The 22,944-nt window shown below is 45.8% G+C and overlaps 1 protein-coding gene across 1 annotated transcript in view; it reads right to left on the bottom strand.

Annotated features, from left to right (window-relative positions):
• Positions 1 to 22,482, bottom strand: part of LOC144129741 (uncharacterized) — a 29,214-nt gene extending 6,732 nt beyond the window's left edge. The window contains exons 1-5 of the mRNA XM_077663827.1: positions 22,355 to 22,482; positions 20,321 to 20,463; positions 13,497 to 13,564; positions 13,048 to 13,134; positions 12,525 to 12,657 (exon numbers count right to left, since the gene is read on the bottom strand). Of these exons, the coding sequence (XP_077519953.1) occupies positions 12,525 to 12,657; positions 13,048 to 13,134; positions 13,497 to 13,564; positions 20,321 to 20,463; positions 22,355 to 22,456 (533 nt within the window). The 5' untranslated portion in view covers positions 22,457 to 22,482. The remainder of the gene's footprint in view (positions 1 to 12,524; positions 12,658 to 13,047; positions 13,135 to 13,496; positions 13,565 to 20,320; positions 20,464 to 22,354) is intronic.
• Positions 22,483 to 22,944: the final 462 nt, after the last annotated feature.

Here is a 22,944-nt window from a genome sequence, read left to right as displayed (position 1 = left end):
AAAAAGACTATAGCTTGCTTTCGCGTATTTCCTTCATCAGCTTTCTCGGGCCGCGATGAGCCACCATAGCCTCTCTTGTGTGCCATGTAGCAGCATGCATTTCTCTTCTTTAAGAATGCTGCGTGAATGGCCTGCAGCACAACTCTAGCACATGCTCTCAACAAATGCAACAAATTATCCGAAAACGGCTTCCGCGGCAGGAGCCTTGGCTCCTTCCCTTCTTTAAACCCCTCGACTGGAATCGCTCAGAGGTTCAAGGACATAAGCCGTTCACAAGCGAGAGTGAACCCCGCACTGGATGTTACCGGGACTTAGTCATTATCAAGCTTTTGAGTATAGAGTTCGAGAAGGAGTTTTGTGCTTCACTATTGGCCGACGCTTCTTCAGCGAGACGGCTGCACATTGTGTAGTTTCAATTAGTTGCGGGGCTTCCGCAGAACGGTACACAATGCGTTGATGTCTTCGATGTGTTGTACACGCCTGCGCTTTATTTTGATAGCCGTCAACGCGTACTCTTCTGCTAAGCAGATGCAGCCGCTAATTCTATGATGACCCATTACGAACATAACTTGTTCATGATACGACTCAGGTTTACAGGATATGAAGCGTTTTGCTTACTCTTCCAGAAAAAACCATCTATGTGGACATTAAACCTGGGCCTACAGTGGATACGGTTACATACACGATGGGCAACGGTAAATGATACTTTATTAGGCTTACTGAGACGAAGTGCGCCTTTGTGGGCACTCGCAAAATTCAAGGATTGTGTTTATTACACACTTTTCCTGCAGCCGCATTCGACGAATTACACTGCGATACCCGGTCGGACAGGAAAAGAGAACATGACCCAGTCTCGATTGTGCTGTGTTTTCCTCCTCTAACTTGGTCGGCTTCAGGTTACACTTCGTGTGATGAAACCCGGTATCATTTTCAGAGAGCTCCTAAAGAACAGAAAACACCATACACAGAATGCGTTTTGAGCGGAATGGTAAATATCATGAAATCTACTGTCATAGAGGGTACGGACACAATTGCATCGTGTCTCCCCGCATGTGTTTTCAGCCGTGCTGCGTGATTCAGAAATTTTTCTTTTTATGCTATGCCCACTATGGAAGTGAATCAGAATAGTCCCAAAGAGAACATGATACTTCTTTTCGCTTGACTGTTAGTTCTTGCGCACGTGTTTCAGATGAGGACCATGAGCTCCATGCCCACTTCTTTTACACTGATTACAAGAACTGCATCGTTCATGATTTTTGGTCACAACGGAAAGCAAGGTAAGGCATCGATTGTACAAATAGTGCTTATCTGACGGTACGCTATCATTTTCTTGTATTAGCGTAGAACACAGCAAACCTATACCTTGAGCTTGGCGCATGATGGCCTTAGTTGTTTATATGCCACAAAACCCAACACCACACAATAGAACACAACAATGAAAATACGGAAAGATGCTAGCTTATACACATTTTAAAACAATGGTTTCATTCACAACTCTTTCCGACACATTCGTGTTTACCATCAATGAGAATACTTCAGTATATATATCAAGACAAAAAGTAAGCCTAGAGGCGCTAGAAAAGAGAATACTGGAAAAAGTCTTTATTTCTTGAATTATCTTTCCGGACAATGGGTACTGCTCAGTGTCGCTCACGACCGACGTTGCTTATGTGCTGATATTTACCTCTGCTTCCACTCTGCTGTCCACTGTCTTAAAATTATCTACTTCAGGTTGTTGTGCAACCAACTTCAATGTTTGTTGATTTTGCAGAGTGTATGATGTGGGTGTCAGCGGACGTTGCTGATTATGTTCCCCAAACTTGCACGGCCAAATACCTGGAAAACTGCGACACTCAACTATCGTGTATGACAAGGATATTTGCGGCGAATTTATGGACTTCACTTAAGCGCATTCTTCACACGGTGCTTCGTATCTTCCAGCGAAGTAATTTAGAGAATAATGTAGAGATATAAATCACTCATCCCTTTTCTACCGACGCTGGCCATTTCTTTCCTTGCTTGCGAGGCCAACCTAAAGCACGGAGTACAAATTCTAGCGCGGACACAGTCATATCAGATGTGCTTGAAAGTGTGCTCCTCACGACCATTAATGGACGCCCGAGTTAACCGGCATACGACGCTATTTTAGAGCGCTAGCACACATTACCTTATTCCTCAATATCGCGCCATCGTCGCCGGCGTCCGCAGCGGCAACTGCCATGTCTTGGTTAACAGGCTGCAGAGTGGACAGGGGGATAACCTCTCCACATCTAAGGAGGAAAGTAAGAAGGTAAAAGAGAAAGCAAAGAGAAAAAAGTTTAAAATTGTTTTTGAGGAAATGAAGGATACAGTAACTATATCTAACTTCTCGATGGACACCTCACCCGCACAGTGAACGTAACTGCGAAGGTAGTACTGAAAAATGAATAATAATAAATAATAATTGTTTTTTTTTGGGAAAGGAAATGGCGCAGTATTTGTCTCATATATCGTTGGACACCTGAACCGCGCCGTAAGGGAAGGGATACAGGGGGGAGTGAAAGAAGAAAGGAAGAAAGAGGTGCCGTAGTGGAGGGCTCCGGAATAATTTCGACTACCTGGGGATCTTTAACGTGCACGGACATCGCACAGCGCACGGGCGCCTTAGCCCTTTGCCTGCATAAAAACGCAGCCCCCGTGGTCGGGTTCGAGCCCGGGAACTCCGGATCAGTAGCCGAGCGCTCTAACCACTGAGCCACCGCTGCGGCTGAAAAAAAAATGAAAGCCAGAAATTGTTGTCGTTATGGAGGGCTCCAGTAAAATTTCGACAAACTAGGAGTTTTAAAGTGCACTGATATTGCACAGCACACGGGTGTCTGCGTTTCGCGTTCATCGAAAGCCGACCGCCGGGGCCGGGTTCGAACTCGGGTACTCCAGCTGAGTAGCCGTGCGCCTAACCACAAAGCCCTCGCTGCGGGTGGAAGAGGGAGGGATAGTGGAAGGCGATGGGTAAAACCGTGGAAAGAGGTAAATCTTTCTTTCCACTGTTAAAGCAGTGGAGGGAGAGGGAAGAGGATGGGAGGTGACGTCTTCCGGCTCGGCTGCAGAAGGTGATTGGTTCGAAATCCACATCCGGACAAGGATGAGTACAAGCGTCCCCGGCCCGGGGGTGAACTTTGCTAGGGGTGAGCGCCTGCAAGAGGATCCGCAAACCTCACTGCGACCTTTGAGGGGCAAGCCCACTTTAAGCACTTCAGCATGCAGAGGTGATTCCTGTTACCGTGTTCACACGGGGGTTCAAGTTCGTACGCTCTAACCAGCATGTCTATAAGCAGATTTACCGGACAATTGTCCCTGCTGCAAGTGATCTTTTGAAAGAAGTTCTCTTCGGAGTATCACTGCAGTCCTGGGCAAGTCCGGATTCACCTCCGGCTAGCTGACTTTCGGGGAAAAAAACTGTAGGGGACACTTAGGCTCCACATTACGAATATGAAGCGATAGCATTGTGTTAATGCCTGTAAGTGCGGAATCAGCCATTCTCTGCAACGGCTGATTTGCTGTCAGTGGTGCCACGAAACGATGCGCTGCCTTTAGCCAGCCAGTATACAGACTCGCAAGAGGCTCCAGCGCGAGTCGTGTGGCCAACCGGGATGCCCCTCGATGTGGTTGTCATCGGCGATCGGTTTCAAGTGTGCTGCGTGAGATTAGTGCTGCTGCTACCCATGTATAGATCCCCGGGAGTCGTCATACCACTCTTGGCGCAGGGGTGAAGCAGTTAAGCGATGTGCCACTGCGCTGCGATGAAAGGTAGTGCTAATGCCGGTGGGCGTTGTGATACCGTGGTTGCTCTTGCTTAGAAACCTCTCCCACTCAATCATTAGTTTGCCTGCAACCTTTGAAGGTGGGCAGTTTGCTCACAATACGGCGGGCAGATTGTGGTGGCACCACACAGTCAAGTGACCTAGGTCGCCAACCTCCTCCATAGGTTACTCCTCTGGGAATTTTTCGAGGATTTTTCGCTCACGGCAAACGAGGCCGACACCACCACAGACCCCAACGCAGATGCCGGATTTGCTGTGACACGGGGCCCTTATCCACAAGAAACAGAAATGTCTGTGAAAAATTATTTGCGGTCACACCACAGCTAACGCTTAAACATTAGCATTACGCGCTCTTAACCATCGTGTCATTTTTAATTTATTAATTGAGTTTATTACGCTGCAATTCTTGGTTGTGAATTAATTGCATCAATTGTTGGCAGGAATTATATGCAGAGGTAGGTATTCTGAGTCTGACAGTTAACAGCATGAAGCAAGCTCACGAGCTTGCTTGCAGCGGTGTCACAAAGTTGTTCCATGTACTACGTCACGCAACGTGCTTACAATCGTTTGAAAGTGCAATCGCAACTCTACCTCGCTTGGCAAAATCATAGTCCCAGTACATGTTAGACTGGCGACCGGATTTTCAAATAATAAAACGGAAGTATGCAACATGCACGATCCCAGTCAATAGTGTCGACGACGGGGATATGGGGTCACATTGCTCAAGTGTGCAAAATAAAGCATGAGCCGGTGTAACAAGTCAGCAGTTTTTTTCATAGGCCTACGGCATGTCAGAAAGAGACAGAAGCCACAGCACGACGATGGATCGAGGGGCGTATTGGACGTCATGATGGAGACGATCTCCTAGGACTTATCGAGAGCAAAAGAGCCAGTAACGATTAATATGGCGGGCAGCGTCAGTTCCAGAGATTGCATCCCACGCGTAGCCTATGCATACTTGTCCTCCGACTGTAGTAAGTTGCCGAAGGGCAGCAGCGGATCGCGGACAGATGGGAGATCGACGGGAGACTACTCGGTGGAATAATGACGTGATTCGTAGCAGGCAAACGTTACTAAAGGTGCACTATTACTTCAGACCCTATGATCGGTGTAGATACCCATGGAGTAAATGCCCTTTAGCGTACCGTAAGCCAGATCACTAAAGAACACTGTTTTGTACAACTTGCCATGGAATAAACATTGTTATTCTAATTCTGGAGACATTTGGTGAGGACTACGATCGATTGAATTAATTGTCCTTGGTGAGTTTGTCACAAGCATGAGCGAACAAGATCGAGATCCTCTTCAGGTGTAAAGCAGCGACTGCCTTCGGTGAGGAGTTGAAGGGGGCCGCCACGTCGTAGCTGCTCCATTTCCTAGAAGATACGAGTACGTAATGCTTTAAGCTTACGTCGGATGCAAGTTATTGAGAATTTTGAAATACTGCATGTAGAAAAATACTGAGTGGTAATGCTTAGAAACCGCAGGGATACCTTGCTTCACCCCCCATGTTCCCGTCCTGCGGTAGAAATCATCGCTTGAAAATGTGCTGGAGAATAGACTGCGTGTTTCTGTCTGAATAATATTGTTTTGTTATTCGGGTTGGCATCCAGTTTGGCATTAATTGCGAGTTCGTGCGGCTGAATTGTAAAAGCTTTATTGCATACTCAAGGTGTGTCTAAGTTTAATGCACAAATTGATTGAACTTGAAATTCACAAAAGTCGAAGGGGGTTTTGTCATGACGAGACTAGCAATAGGACCCCTAACGAGAACTACTTTATGTACGTCCTTGAGTTGATAACGGCCTCTGAATTTACTATTAGAGCGTTGAAAGTGAAAAAAGAACAATCGTACAGAAAAACAATATTTTTTTTTGGCTACTGAAATTCACCAAAGCTCCGAAGGGGATAGGTAGTGGCGGTAGTTTTATGAGGATGAAAGGTTTTTTCTGGGCCATAATCACATAAAGTCAGAACTATGATAGCGGAGGTCTTTTTTGTCAATATGCTGGTTGAGTAGCAGGTAGACACAAAAGAAGCAAAAAAAAAGTACCTCAAATACTTTGCAGGTTAATAACCTTGCCTAAAGGCAGGTAGCGACCGCATATCCGGACTACATGAGTGAAAAAACTAGGAGAATAAGAATGCTGTGGTGTTCATTTTGCAGCTACTGCAGATCAAGAAGGGCAGCTTACCAGTATCCCTCTGGAGGAAATTTTTAGACAACTTTACTTTATCGGCATTCGCCTATGGTACCGAAACTTGCTGGCTGACAAAAACAATTATATTAAGTTCAGGACAATGCAGTGAGCTATGGAAAGAAAAATGATACGTGTAAAGTTAAGGGAGAGGGAAGAAGAGTGGGTCAGAGAACACTGGCGAGTTAATGATGCTTTAGTTTAAATAAAAAACAAGAAATGGGCATGGGCAGAGCACGTAATACGAAGGCAAGACAGCCTATTTTAGTTTAGGGGTAACACAACTGGACCCCAAGAGAAGGCAAGCGTCGCAGAGGGTCGCAGAAAGTCAGGTGGGTGGAAGCAATTAGGAAGTCAGCGGGGATAAGACGGCCGCATTTGGTACAAGAGAGGGTGATGATGAATCTTGTTACATTCCACACGTCCCGTGTTGCGCACCACTATATAAACGAAACAAGACGGGTTTAGGGCGCTACCTTCTGTGGCTGTGATACGGAATAGCGCCGGCTCTACCATCCCTTACCTTACGATTTCGCTTCCAGCGACCCTCTTTTGGTTTCACACTCAAAGTGGCTTTTTCTTAGACATGGCTTTCTCGCTATTCTTTTCATAAGAGTGCGACGAAAGCACAGAGAGCACGTAGAAAGCGTCGTGTAGAATACAGTGACATTTCGAGTTGTGGGAGGGGTACGGAGGAGGGGCTGAGTTGAAAAATAACAATGGCTCACACCAGTATTTACCGATAACCTAGAGCATCCGACCCACTAATTTTTCAAAATGCTCGTGCAGTCGTATTCCTTCCTCGTCGTTGTCTTGTCTGGGCTGTTTTGTCACGATAAATTTATACCTTAACAAGCCCAGGATGCGCTCTCTTTCTTAAACTCGTTCTCAAAGAACACAAGGAATGTTTCTTTTCCTAGAAGATATGAGCCAATAAGACCAATACGTTAAAGGCAGGCGCAAGCCACGATAACAAGATGGTTTGGCGTTCGCATGCACACAGCGCACGCGGAAAAAATTGTTCTCCATTTTCATTGTTAAACCAAATGCGACTTGAATTCGCTAGCACATGGGCCCTTGTTTAGCTTTATGTTTTGTTAGTTTTTATCTTTCTTTTGCTTCGTGCATATTTGCCTACCTTTTCTAGCTTTTAATTTGCCTTAGTTTAATAGGGCCGTGACGCATGATGCGTTATGAAACCTCGGCACACCACCACAATTTGCCCACCGTGGCAGGTGGCAGGCTAACTATTGGTCGCGAGAGGTTGCTCGGGAAGAGCAACGTGTGTCTCCCAGAAGTCCCTTTGGTGGATTCACCAGAAAACATAACATCTTTTTCGCCAATATCCCATCTAGCGCTAGCGCACTGATAAAAAGATATATATACGATCAATGGGACCAATGCACACGCTCACTTTCACTCTCCCAGAAGATCTTTCTCTGAAACGAGGCTTGAGATGGAGGGGCATATTTTTCCAGCATGGGGGTTTTAATACCCAGGAACACGAGGCGAGGCTCGAATAGATGCGTGTATTGAGCGACGTTGTGTTGAAAAGCAACCATATACTGCTGGGGCGGATGCCGACTTTGCGAAGCACGTCATGCAAGACGGGTTCAGAGTGCCGTGCAGCGTATGCGTTACGCTATGGTTCGCGCTGAACAGCACACGTGTGCAAGACCGATACCACGCGATACGGTCAAGTCCGCTCCCAATGAAGATGTGAGTATTTTTTTACAGTCGTCTAGAAGCTTGTCTTGACTGCTCCAACGGCGCACTCTGTTGTGGTTTTCGGGCGATTGCAGCTGCCTAGCGGATTCGGTAAAGCATTTATAGACATCGGGAGTTAAACATGATCCATGGTAATGTGCAAGCGCGATAAGGCCTTGTTTATAACGCTACGTCACTCGTAAAAGACTCGAGTGTACTAAGAGGTGCAGAGTTCAGGCGCTCTAGAGAGGTGTGTGGACGACTGTACTTTGCAGAACGTTCAAGGGAAGTTTAAAGAAAGAACATTTTCAGACCCTCTTGAAGTAAAGGCTTCGTTTACATAGTTAGGCCACCCCATTTACCACTGCTCAACTACATCACCGAGCGTCTAGATTCAGCGCGTATTCCCTTCATGCCCATCAGTCGCCTCACGCACATAGGGAAGTTAAGCTTCTTCGGCCAAACTGTAAGTGTGTCGATTGAAATCGAAGACATCGTAAAGTCGTTAGCACGTAATGCAACGGACGACAAGGGCTGATTTCGGAAACCGGAAGAAGATGAAGGTAATGCATTCGGTGCATCGAAGTGGAATCGTGAAATAGCCTCAACGTGAACGTGTGGTTGCAAAAACATTGCAAGAGCTGGTGCATCGCCATTACGACATAACATTACGTACAGTGTTGGGGCTGAAATACCCTTCACCGACAAATAAAAATACATAGCGGAGCCTGTGATAATAGCGGGGTACTTCAAAGTGGACATTTCCAAAGCAGAAAACCAGTCGTTTATTGAATACATGAAGAAAGCCTTTAATGTAACAAAAAGCACTGCCATGTAACAAGTGCCAACAATACAACATGGCCGTGTCATCGACCACGTATTCACTAGGGGAGTCGAATTAAGGCCTACCAAAAAGGTCTCTTACTTCAGTATGCATAGACAGTCAGCCTCAGTACTAGAAACTGAACATGACGACAACAATAAAATCGAGAGTATAGACGAACAAAAATAAAAACTGGAGAGATACTTAAGCTTCGCCGTAAGGATATGACGTGATAGCGTTAATGGGTTACATGCGGAATTGGTCATTGCCCACTTTACATTCATATATTCCCTGGGAGTCCTCATACCGCTCCTGCCGCAGTGGTGTAGGGGTTAAGCGATGCGCCACTGCCCTGCGATGGCAGATGCTGTCACCGGTGCGGCTTGTTCGACCCAGGTTGCTGTTCTTGAACAACCTCTCGTGACCGATAATTACTTGTAACTGCACTCTCAACGGCGGGCAGTTCCCTATCTGGTGGGCATGTGGCGATGACACCACACGGTCATGTGACCTGGGAGTCTCATCTGCCACTTTGGTGGCCCAACCAGATTGCTCCTCTGGGAATTTTGTCGATTTTTCGGTCAGGGTCAACGACTCCAAGGCTGACGACGACGGCAACTCAATGCTGGCGTAGCTCAATGCTCTCACACTTGACGGATAACCAGCGAGGGGTTGCAGCACCGTTTTTATTTGTGCGGTTCTTTGGCCGCATAATTGAAGTGATCTTTTGCTAAATCAATCTTGAGGTCTAAAGGCTTAAAAGTCACTGCTCCTCTCCCTGAAGGCGTGGTGCTTTATTACTGAGGCCGTGGTACATTATGAATACTTGTACCCCACACTTCCCGTTTTACATCCTCCCTTTTCAGCCACCACTTTGTGGGTAGGGAGCCGTTAAGCTTTCCAGGTTCACCTACACTGCCTTTTCTCTTCTTTTCTTTTTATCTGTGAAGTCCAAATAAAGCTGTATAGGTTGAACTCGCAGTCCGGCTCAGGAAGAAACTGGACGACAACAGATAGGAAGCTTATACTAGTATTTGTACAGAAACAACGTTGACTCAATGTTGCGGAAGATAACTAAAGAATTAATGGGTGAGTTTGCAGGAAGACTGAACAAGGTAGTAAACAGCCAGGACAGAAAGGCAGAGGTTTAGAACTGAATTCATGCAATAAAGAAACAGGCTGGAAATATATGGAAAATGGAAAGGGCAAAATCAGGAAAGAATGGTTCTGTTAGAATTCAAGAGACAGTATTCTGCTGTTCGGAGTGATCAGATTGTCTTACAAGGAGCAACCAAAAGAAATTTTTTAGAAGGCGATGCCGTAGGTATATACAAAGAGCTCAATATAGTTTGCTAGCTTGTAGCAATATTATTCAAGTCGCCGGCGCAGGTACTATCCCTATCCCGGAGGCCCTACGGTCTGAGATTACGAAGGTAATGTGAATTTATTTGAGGTAGACATTAGAAAAAAAACGGCTATATTATTAGTTCCTAACAAGTGGTAATATGGTGTATGTCTGTAGCGTATTGTATTCTACGCAAAGCGAGAAATTCTATGGAGTATCTTTGAGCTTGAGTGATTGGTTAGAGAATAATATAAAGGTACTACCTAACATGTGGCTCCCACCGATAACTCCTTCGAAAGCGCAGTCATCCATCCATCCATCCATCCATCCATCCATCCATCCATCCATCCATCCATCCATCCATCCATCCATCCATCCATCCATCCATCCATCCATCCATCCGTCCATCCGTCCATCCGTCCATCCGTCCGTCCGTCCGTCCGTCCGTCCGTCCGTCCGTCCGTCCGTCCGTCCGTCCGTCCGTCCATCCATCCATCCATCCATCCATCCATCCATCCATCCATCCATCCATCCATCCATCCATCCATCCTTCATCCATCCCATCCCATCCCATCCCATCCCATCCCATCCCATCCCATCCCATCCCATCCCATCCCATCCCATCCCATCCCATCCCATCCCATCCCATCCCATCCCATCCCGTCCCATCCCATCCCATCCCGTCCGTCCGTCCGTCCGTCCGTCCGTCCGTCCGTCCGTCCGTCCGTCCGTCCGTCCGTCCGTCCGTCCATCCATCCATCCATCCATCCATCCATCCATCCATCCATCCATCCCATCCCATCCCATCCCATCCCATCCCATCCCATCCCATCCCATCCCATCCCATCCCATCCCATCCCATCCCATCCCATCCCATCCCATCCCATCCCATCCCATCCCATCCCATCCCATCCCATCCCATCCCATCCCATCCCATCCCGTCCCGTCCCGTCCCGTCCCGTCCCGTCCCGTCCCGTCCCGTCCCGTCCCGTCCGTCCGTCCGTCCGTCCCATCCATCCCATCTCATCCGTCTGTCCGTCCAGTCCATCACTATACTGGACATTGTTTTGCCTTTCATGTTTTCCCGAAACACTTTACGCCCACTTGTTCGCAAGCTCCTTCAAGTCAATTTAGCTTGTTTTTCCGACCCTCATTGTGTCCCATATTTCCGATCGTCCCTGTTTGTGCGGTTTATGCAAGAGTTGAACTTTGTTGTTTGTTCTTTGCTGGTTCTTTCTTCTGCTCAGTTGTTATTTAAGGTGTCTTGCTAACGGTTTGTATATAGAGATTTGATTGCTATGCTGTTCCCTCCGCTTACTTAGAGTTCGGTTTACTTTGATCTGCATAACGTACTTTCAAGAGTTCGTAAAATGCCTCTCCCGCCGAGCACAATGACTTTCTTGCATATGCTATACACCGAGACTTTGTCGCTGAAGAGATGCCTATAGAAAAAAGGCATTTCTGTGTCGTCAGTTTATTGCCATCTTTGTGGATTTCCTGAAACAATTGACCATTGCTTCAGCATTTCGAAACGCGCGGTACGGTTTTCAGATGTACAGCGGACATTGAAAAAGCGAACTAATTTTACTTCTAATACTGCGCGCTACGTACCTTAGTGGTCTCCAAAGCGATGATGAACTCCTAGAAATGCTCTTCCCTTTCGACTACATAGCCGAAGAAAAACTCGCATGGCTTATGGTTTATGTGGGTTTAACGTCCCAAAGCGACGCAGGCTCTGAGAGACACCGTAGTGAAGGGCTCCGGAAATTTCGACCACCTGGTTTAACGTGCACTGACATCGCGTATTACTCAGGCCTCTAGAATTTCGCGTCCATTGAAATCGAATCTTTCGGGTCAGTAGCCGAACGCCATAACCACTGAGCCACCGCGTCGGTTGAAAAAAATCGCATGATCTACCGCCTTTCAGAGTCAGTATTTTCTGCAAAATCCAATTTCAGCAATACTATTGTTCATCTTAATGAAGTGTATGACCAGACACACTTGTAATGGAGAAGCAATTCTTGGTGGTAGGATCACCCTTGCCGTTCTTCTAATGCTCTGTATCTTGAATGTTTTTGTTTCGAGATGGCTTTCATGGGGCTTTCTTAGGCGTTTGAAAATAGTGCATGAGAGTGTAACATTGTTTTATTGCAATAAAAAACATGTTTAAGAAAAAAAAAGCAAAGATGGTCGAGTGGTTCAGGGAGTTGGACAGCGAAGCTGCTAGGTGTGCGCCGGCGTTGGTTAGGATTCTGGTCGGATCGCTACGGAGTCTCTCTTTTTACGGTTCGACACCATTCAGGCGCGAATTTGACTTTGGAGGCTGTTGTATTTGGCGCCGCCTTCGCCGCGTGTTTTGTTTACTGTTCGCCTGTGTCATCTGACGTCGGAGCTAAACGCGTTTCATGCCCAAAACGCACTCCCATGGAGGTATATACGCTACCATACAGGTATACTGCTAGGTGACATTGAGGACTGCTATGTACTGTATAATTAAGCCCATCATTTAATTTTGTGTCCCATGCTTCAGCAGAGAAGGGTCAATAAAGAAAGAAATGGTCGGCTGTCACAGATTTGCGCAAAAGCATTTATTTCGTGATACAAGGGATTTCGCTGAAGGGAGTCAAGTACTGTGCGTACCGCCCGCATACTAAACGTCCATAAATTCACCGCAAGAATCTTTGTCATATACCATTATTTGGACGTCACAGTTTTCCAAGTACTTGTCCGTGCATATCTGCGGGATATTATCGACGGCCTCCACCGACACCCACATCATGCACTCTGAAAAAAGAGCAGATAATTATTGTTGCAGCATGGTAACCAGGATATCTTTTTGATGTTTAAACAATGCATTGGAAGGCGAAACAAACTTTCATATATATCCTGCGCTCTAAGTCAGACAGGAGCGCATGATCTGCAGTGAAATGCGTTTAGGACCACGGTTATTTCATCTTAGTGCAGAGAATCTTATTTAGCTGTTTTGTTATATTTCATGAAGGCAATAGTAAACAGTCAATGGTAAAAAGGCACCAATAAGCACTAGCAAACAACCCGTTCCTTGAATATTATTCGAAACCCATCATTTGTCATGTGGTTTCTTTTATTCGTCGCTGTCATTAAAAAGGTGTTAAAGTCAAGCAATATGCATATTATTCAGTCTTGCTGCCTTACCTTCTTTGTCTTTGTGGGGAAAATCGTGAATGACGCATGACTTGAAGTCAGAGTAGAAGAAATGGGCAATATATTCGTGGTCATAGTCTGCAATGGGTTCACAAAGATGAACAGCAGTCACTGCTCTGATTAGCTGCCAAAGCAGTTATGATGTAGAAAAAAAAATATTCCTGAACCACCCTGGGCCAATTAAACCCACGGTGCCTTTTATGAATAGCATGGTGTTACTTCTACCTGTTTGTATAATTGCTGCTCCAGCTAAAACGAGTTGCGCCTTGGTATATACAACCCTTGAGGCCCACTCGGAGTCATATATGCCAGTAATAATTTATTGCAAATAGGTGAAGTGATTATTACTGAAGTTTCTTTTTCTACATCTTTTTCTACATTTCCTTGTAAATTTGGAAAAGGATACGCTTTCCTTTAATAAGTGAGACAGTCATTCATACCTTCATCCATTGTGTATGACGACGTATCAGGTGTAGGCCCAGGCTTAACATGAAAAGTGATGTTTCTCCTGAAAGAATGAATAGAAATTGTCATTTATTGCGAATTGAAGTCTGCCGGCACATTTTTAGTTAGGTGTTGTTTAATTCGAAGGGCGCGAAAGTTTCGTTCAACAAAAAGAAGCACAGCTACGAGAAATGTAACGACCAGACAAGGTGCGGAACCTTTTTCCCGGAAGAAATTTTGGCCATGGGTCAGTTAAGAAGAACCCGGTCAACGTTCCTTGCGTTCAGTAATGAACCCGCAGTGAGGCGAGTAACTTGAACAAACCAGATTGCCGGTTCTCAATGAGGGGCTCATCGTCAACTACGCATAATTCTGAGCCCGGGATTATCTCGATAGCAATGACAGAGTGGCTTAAACCTTTTAACGCACTCATTGCAAGTGAAGCGAGCTGTGGTAATTGTTCCGTGATTCCAGTCTTTGCGCCCACTTAATGAAGTAAGCCTCTACAATCACTGCGAAAAGTAACCGAGCAGCCGCGCCGGCGGACGGAAGGGGCAGAGCGGCGGCGCTGCAGTCTCCGGCGCTGACCCGTGCTACCAGGCTGCGGGTGTAAAGTGGCTGCACGAAGGCACGAGATCGCTAACCGCACAAGGAGCTCGCTTACTTCTTATCGCGTAAGGAAGGAGAGCGAGGGGAAGCCTCCTGTCAGGCAGTTAACACTCGCAGTCGGGGAGCAGCGCCGCTGCTCGGCCGCGAGACCCCTACCGCCTCCGTTGCACCCGCTCGGTTACTTTTGGTAAAACGGTACATACGTGTGGTGAAGGAAAACTCTTGCTTGGACTAGTTGCTTCATGCTTAAAGATGTAACGGAAGCGGCGCGACGAACGAGGACAAAAGTAGAACACACAAGACAGGACCAGCGCCACTCGCAACTGATTTTATTTTGGCACCAAGCCTGCCTTTTATGGGACAACCAAGCCGATTCACAAAAGCACAAAAGCACAGCCGCGTGAACAGCCCAAACCTCACAGCACGCTGGAAAAGAATTTTTCAGAGTGCAGTTTTTTTATAGCCCAGGAAGTTATGACCCGTTCTAGGGATAGAACGGCGGCCGTCAGTGAAGCCTCGCAAAGAGGAAACAGGAGGAGGAGGTGGGAGGCGCTGAGGAGGAACGATGAAGCGCGAGGGGGCTGTGGCTCCGCTTTGGCAGATGGCACTCTGCAAGTGACGTTCGCGGGTGCTGAGTTTAGCCAGTTGCGCCTGGGTGTGTCGTGCTTGAGACCTTAGACCAAAGGCGACGTGCCACACCTCTCTACCAGAAATATGGCAACTGAGCTAGGCTGTACATTCGAATTATCTAGTATTTTAATCATTGTCGACTTTTAAAGCGACAGCATTACTGACTGTTCTCGCCAAAGGCACAGTATTCGGGCGTCTGTGTGAAGCCACTACCCCAGCGCCCATAGCAGGACGGAACTAAACTACGGTTCGCACTGATGTTACGCTGGAAGAGTGCGCAGTAGTACTGAAGGAAAAGCCAACCATATTGGCTCGTTGTATCCTGCCGTTGACTTCGCGTGCCCCTCGGCTAACGAAGAAGCTGCGAAAGCGCAGCCAAGGTTGTCAGGTTTGGCTAATTTTTTTTCCTTTATTTGTTTCTTAGAACATGTCTAGGGGGGGGGGGGGCGAAGCTAAATGCGTAGCAACGCCTGACAGGGCCTCGGCCGCCCAATACTGAGCCCAATACTGGGCCCCCCAATACTGGGACAAAAATGTCCCCCAATTCGGGGACATTTTGCTACAAAAATTTCATCTTAGCAACTTATCAGCATTTTAGCTACTTTTGAAATCTAAATTGAGATCGAATAATGTAATAGATCCTCTATTTTCGTCAATTGCTAGAGCACATTCAGTAATTCACAATGCTACATATTAACGCCATTATCCTGTTGCACCTGCCATGTTGTCCCAAAATTATGTGTAATTACGTGGTGGGCGGACGAGATTAAGATGTTTGCGGGTATACGATAGCCGCGGTTGTGCAAGGACAGGGCTGTTTGGAGAGAGATGGGAGAGGCCTTTGCTCTGCAATGGGCGTAGTCAGGCTGATGATGATGATGATGACCTTTACGAAATTTAACAAAATATTCCTTGCGCCTGTCTTCACTGAATTTTCTCCTGGCTTGTCCTCCCTGGAGCGACTTCAAAATTTCCCCTCGGTTATGAAATGCTGCAATATGTAGGGTTCCTCAAAACTAGAAAAAATTAGAGATCACTGCGGCTGCCCGCATTGAGGAATGCGAAAGCGTTGATGCCTCTCGACACTCGTCGTCTTTCAAATTTGGCGCCATGTTTGCTACCCCGTCCACTTAATTCTTCATTTTTCCCCACTTCGTGTAATTACTAACCTAAGTTAACCAGTTTTACTTTGACTATACTCTCTTTTCCTCTCAATCAACCATTGGCGCCACGATTGGTTTTCAGATTTGGCGCCATGGTTCGTTCCCGCCCACTTACTATATACCCGTGTAGCCTATTCAAACGTCCATTGACTTTTGCTTCTAATTAATTACCTAACTGCTGCACGTAAATAAATCTTTTTAATCGATTAATTTTCATTTATCAAACACTTTGCACTTCATTCGAAACTTTAATGTCACTTTTTGCACAACTTTCTACTATTCAACCGTCCATACCCATATTACCGTCCACTCACTATATCGACGTCCACACTGTTTCGATATTTTTGGCATTTGTGACTCTAATTAAATAACTAATCACCTTATTGACTTAATATTTTTTGGGCATCATACTGAAGACTTTCTATTTCGCTTACAACCACTGGTTTGGCGCTACCCCTACTGAGAAGGTCACAACTGCTGCGGATATGTTTTGATGACACGCTTTCCGGACACGACCCCGTATACATAGCCTAGAATTAATTTAGCATTTAAAACATGTTTCATCGCCAATCTCTGAACCGCCCCTCATCGAAGTAAGGAAGTGGCTTGCTACTTAGCAAGTATACCTTGTTTACTCAGTGCGATACTGGTTCAAAACGCGTGGACTAGTGATCATCGGCCCATGAAAGCTCGGCAACCGAGTTGGGTGGTGCTAAAAATGAGAACCTCGGTTAAGCCTTTTAATGGCACAGGGTTTCTTTTTGAGCCGATTAGTGGGGAAATAACGCGCTTGGAAACGAAAAGGCTTTGGAATGTGAAGACGAGGGCCCTCCTTATCTTAAACAGGCGAGAAGCTTCAGGGAAGGCATAAGTGCCCCTGAAAAACATTGACCATAGCTTTATTTTCGATGCCTTGATTACCTGCATTTGACGGAAAGCCATATTGTAGCGGGAGCTACACTAGGCTACCAGTCGAGCATTTCGCGGTACATGCGAGAGGAAAGTTGTGCGCATGCGCCAACCGGAGAGGAGCAGTGGTTGCGCAGCGCACTTTTCGGTACATGGGAGAGGAAAGTTGTGCGCATGCACCGTTACCATGACAACCGGAGAGGAGCAGTGAGTATGCGCCGCGCGCTTCGTCTCCGCCGTCGCCGCGGCCGCGCGCCCGCTCCACCGTCGAAGGTGAATGTGACGTCACGCGGATGAGCAGTTGTGCGCATGCGCCGATACTATCGTAACCAGAGAGACCCCACAGCTGCGCCGCGTTCGTCACCACCGCCTCGCCGCACGCCGCTCATCACCCGAACCGCACGTCGTCCAATGCGCAGCATTGCGTATAAAAGGCGGAGATGTAGTCGGCGACGGTATCGCAACGCTTGGTATGGACATAGATATGGCGATATCGACAAGAGAACAATAACTCTTCCGATCCTGAGGTTGTCGCCTGGCAGTTAGCTACGCAACAAACAGAGAATGAGCGTCAGAAGGCGAGGAGAGAAGCGGAGACGCCCGAACAGAGAGAGGAACGCCTTGCCAGACGGAGACGCCAGACTGCCGAGAGTAATAGACGCTGCATAGCCGCCGAGATGGAGCCTATGGAAGGCGTCAATCAACGGGAACCAACCGAAGAGGATGTGAAGGCCCGTCGTGTGACTGATAACACCATTAGAGTTTCCGAAAGTGCATCTGCGGCCCGGACATTTGAAGCAGACTTTGTGAATAATCCGTTTGGACACATTTGTGGTGTGTGCGACTGACTGTGGCCCCAACCGGACTTGACACCAGTGAGTAATTCAATGTATGACACTTTGCGTTTGGCATTACCGGAACAACAAGCTCAGCCAGGAAAACGTACCTCTTGCTATGTATATCCTGGCATAGCGGAGCTAAGCCACTGCCATTTTTTTTCAATAGAAAGCAGCAAACACAATATGCTCACAGGAGGAAAGAGGTAAAAGCGAATGTTATGGAAATTAAAATTACTGTGACTCTGCAGAGCAGCGTCTTTCCTCTCTGATCAGGACAGAATAACTTAATTCCGGCTACTTTTCAACTCCTTTCATAAATGCCACCTTCCTTCGCGCGTCACTGTCCTGTGCACTTCTTTAATTTTTTTCATCATTGATGCTCTTACACTTCCAAGTTACTCACAGGCACTGTTACCCTACCTACTACAAGAATTATAAGTTTCTGGCAACGTTTATGCTTCTGCTGACGTGTTTGTGTGGTCTATGGTTCATATTCAGCTACTTTTGATATCTTGGAGGCACGTTGACTTCTTTTTTCTGCCTACTTTTGGTATTCTGGGGGCTTTTTTTTAGTTTAGTACCTGGCAACCCGAGCCCAGTGTGCGGGGCGTGCCGAACTGCTGCGGCTAATGTGGCACCGGGAGGTTCTTCAAGACGCCAAAACACAGTGGTGCGAGGAGCCGAAGCGGAAGCGAAGCTGATGCGAACCGGGAAAGATGCGAAGATCCAGCGGTGCGAGCAACCGAACTGAAAGCACCGAGTAGAAGACGCGAAGCGCAAGCGGAGGCCAGATGATTGACAACCCGCTGACGCAGATTCGTCGGATCACGTTGTGTAATCACCCGTCAGTTTTTGTAAATGCGTTTTTTTTTTGTCACAGGTGCTTTCTGGTCGATCTTCCGGCATTCGCAGTGCCTTGTCCACTCTGCGAAACCGATTTCTTTTCAAAACACTATGTTCTCCCACTGCGTTCTCTATTGCATTTTGTTTTTAATTCGTGCTTAACTGCTGAGATCACGTGGTTCTTTTTGAGGGCGTGAAGTAATGCGTGATGATCATACTATTATATTTTCTTAATTCTTGCCTCAAGGAAGGACACAAGTGCAATGTTGGCTAGTTTTCCCCGACTACTTCGTGGAAGTGAAACAACACGCGAATCTGAACTTTTTCGAATAAATTTCACGGAGTGTTTCAAAGAAATTTCCGCATTATTGTTCTGTATCCGGTGTCAAATAGTTGGTCAGTGGGACGCACAAAATTTATTGTACATCTCCTTGCATTACAGGATTTCGGAGTCGTTAGAAAATTTATATTAAGCCATTAGGGTTGATCGAAACAGATAAATTGATTATAGAAGTATTTTTAGCAGTTATATGAATATGAATGCAGAACTACTCAAGGATCAATTCAATCGTCCAGGCTTTTCAATATCATCTTAAATGAGAGATAGCGAATTGGCCTGCATTTAGATGCTGCGACGGCAGTGCACGCTTTAAAAACGAACATCTCTAAGGGTCGGTGTGTAATAAAGTTGTGCTTTAATGCTATAAAACTGTGAAAAACAGAAGTGAAAATGAAAATTTCCTTTTCCCGGCCACTGTTATAAACGTATATTAAGCTTAATATAGTTGACGGTAGAGACGGTTTGCCATGTCATTATATGCCATGTCATTATATATTCTTGGTACACGCTCCGTTCGCGATATATAACGTAAAACGCAACGAATCACAAGCGCTAAAGCATGCAATCAAAGCTTAGTTATTCTAAAAATTATAATAAAATTTTGTAATAGCACTAGCGCGTTGAGATAGGCGAAGCATAGCGAACTTTTTTCTTATTGAATTATACAGGTACCATAGTATTAAGACATGTTCCCCGTTATTTACTGCTGATATCAATGGTCATCTCATTCAATAGTCATCCCATTCAATAATCTTGCCCTTTTGGGATTTTTGTTGATTTCTACTCACTTTGTCTTTCTTTTTCTCAGGAACTGTATTTTGCAATTGCGACACGCATAATTTACTCGCACCTAGTTGCAATAATATTCAATAAATATCATTATTGCTATAGTACTGTACACATTGATTAGCTGTCTTTTTGCTTTAATTACAAGTACTAATGATTACAAGGACACGATAATCAAGACCGAATAATTATTCCTTGGCATTCCAAAACACATTGATCGCTATCACAAAATTGGTTTCTGAGCAAAGGAAACGGCGCGGTAATCGTCTCATATATCGGTGGACACCCGCACTGCGCAGTAAGAGAAGGGAGGAAGGTGGGAGTAAAAGAAGAAAGGGTGGAAGAGGTGCCGTAGACGACGGCTCCGGAATAATTTCGACCACCTGGGGACCTTTAATGTGCACTGACATAGCACAGCACACGGGCGCCTTTTGCCTCCATCGAAACGTGGCCACCGCAGCCGGGTTCGAACCCGGGTACTCCGGCTCAGTAGCTGAGCGGCGCTCTAACCACTGATCCACACTGAGAGAATAGGTAGAATGCAAGGAGGCACCAAGGATAATCAGATGCTCAATATAACAAAAAATGCGGTAGTCCGCAGGCGGATAATTCGCAAGAGATTTGCATCATGTAATGGACAATAATGTCCTTTTTAGTGACGCAGCTTCAGTCAGCTGCTGTTGCAGAGAATTCGGACTTACGGGTTGTGGCCTTTGATAAGCCACACGTAGGTTACGCTAGGAGCGTCCTTGTCGAACTGCGTGCGTTTCGCTCTCACGCAGTCTAAATCTCCGTCCTGGTCTTCATCGAATATGGAGATTGCATAGGGAAATGACTCAAAAATCTGGAAAAAAAGAAGGCGTCGTGATGGAAAGTAACCTCGTTAAAAGGTAAATCAGTTTTAATCGTTCATGCAGCGCTTAACGACCAGCAGTTTTTTCGAATTTGTTAGTGCCTGCGTTCGGCGTCAGTCAGAGCCGGAAGAGAAGAAATGAAAGGAGAAAAAATCTTGCGAATGCTATCCAGCCATGTGCTTTTTTTGGGAGAGAGGGGGACAAGACTACACATAAGCACCAATTTGATAGAGACATCGAAGATAAAAAATATTGTCTGGCTGCTGTAATGACCCGAATTGATAAGCAAAGGTAATGCTATCAGTTTCCCGACCTGATTTCCCATTCTGAAATTCTCACGGGAACCCCTATCGCAACTGTGAAAGCTGTAATAATGACGGCAAAATCTCGGAAGCGTGCACAACCTACTTTTGCGCATGGCTAGTACTACATTTTTTAGTACTCAGATTCCACAAAAAAGCTTTTGAAATATTTTCAGGACGCTCCAACACAATTGCAGCAACCCTACATCGAAACATTAGACACAGATTCTGAGACTAAACCATTTGGAGATGATCCTCATGCATTACACAAAAGTCAAGCTGCTTGGGGGGCGACGTTTCACTCTTTCTTTCGATCACATTTAGGAAAGAAGCAATTCCAAGGAATGATGGACGTCGTCTGGTTGAAGCTAGGTGCAGTAGAGCATTGACTAAAATTAGGTGTTCTTTTTTTCCTCCTCAACACTGCAGGAAGAATAGTTACGAGGGCATTTGGCGCGCAGTTTGGCCTCAAGAATACCATTTGTTCTTTTGAAAACTGCATCAAGTGGTATTGCCGCATTAAAGCGTTTTGATGAAAAGCTTTACCACAATATTCTTTCTGTTCTACCTGGACCATGAAAGCGCCATGCGAAGATTAAGTGTGAATTGCAGCTTCCAGACAGCTTTCTACGGTTATGGCACTTTTCATGTGCTGATATGGTCACACCACGAGTTGGTGGACTGCTTTATGCTGATGATCAACACTGTTTAACACGTTCCAACTTGTTACTTATACAAGAGCAGCCCATTCAGAGTACTACGTGAAGATCAGCGAAATGTATGTATCGGAGTATCCAAGAAAAGCAGAATTCCGGATGTCTTTGGCGCGGCGCTTGTGTGCCTTCATAGTAATTACGCTAAGTACAAGTTCGAAATGATCATTGATTTTATTCTCAATTGCGCGCGGAATACTTGGTCAAAGAGCACCAAGGCTAACATGTGTGGTTGGTCTGCTCATATAATGAGCTCATATAACCGGTTGCGCAACAGCGCGTTTCCTGCCAAAGCGGAAGCTGAGCTCGTAAAGATAGTACTTTTCTATAAGTTCTACTAGTAAAACAACATGAGTAGATTGCTTCAGCATGTCGGTAATGTGGTTGAGTGTGGTTTTGCTCACGTTAAGTACCAGTAGAAACTACTATAAACGCCAGGAAGCAAGACACACCTTTTTCTTCTTCATGTTTAAAGTTGTAACTATGTGCGTAGTTACACATGCTTCGGATCGTTCGTCAATTATTTCTAAGGCCATTAAAGAACCCATTTTTAATAAAAAAGGCATGAGGTGCTTCGACCAATGATAATGCGACGATATTATTTTACTTCTTTCCATTTTAGGCTCTTGTTCTTGTCTATAAACGGCTAGTATTAGTTTGACTACAAAATATTTTGATGTGATTCATTAGAAGGTGGTAAAGAAAAACGTGCCACATTATACTCGTGACGATATTAGAGGTAACAAGGAGTTTGGAGCTCTCGTCAAGATAGAATTTTTTTTTATTAGGTAGGATTCGCTGTGCATACCTGCCGTAGTAATAGCCTAGGTGTTATTACGAATGCACGTATAGATAAAAGGACGTACCTGGAAAGCGTTAGCGCTGCCATGCCTCTCCCTCGACCAAACGTGCCGTGCAGATAAAGACAGAGTCCAGAGGCCAACCATTGTCAGCACAAACGAACGCATTTTGGCACTCACGTAGTGGCCTGAGTTGGGTGACTGCAGAATTTTTAGAGGAACACAGCGCTATGAGCCTCCGATCTTGAACCAATTTAGAGGCCTTGCGGACCGCCCATCATTTCGCTAAACCATGTTGCCACCTCTTCAGGGAATTCTGCTTACAACTTGTTTTTCCCGAGAACGTCATACCGCCAACGTCTATGCTCTTCTATTTTCCCCATTTTTGATTTTTACACAGAGCACTATTCTACTGACATTGATCGATTTCTCGCAGGCAAGGTCGGCGTAGGCAGGAAAATTTCTAGATCTGGCAGTTCAATTATAGCAACTCAAATCCTGATGCACAAAGTGAAAAATGACACACTATGTTCACTCGGGCGTACGACAAGTTGACAAGAGGGCAAAAAAAACACACACATTGTTTGTCCAAAACGGTTTGTCCAAAACGACTTTCCTCTAGTAGTCTGCAGAAGAAATTTTTGATGTGTTGATTG

This window comes from Amblyomma americanum, chromosome 4 (genome assembly GCF_052857255.1).
Source record: "Amblyomma americanum isolate KBUSLIRL-KWMA chromosome 4, ASM5285725v1, whole genome shotgun sequence".
Classification (NCBI taxonomy): domain Eukaryota; kingdom Metazoa; phylum Arthropoda; class Arachnida; order Ixodida; family Ixodidae; genus Amblyomma; species Amblyomma americanum.
Note: the sequence above shows the minus strand (reverse complement) of the source record. Positions and strands in the feature narration are given on the sequence as shown.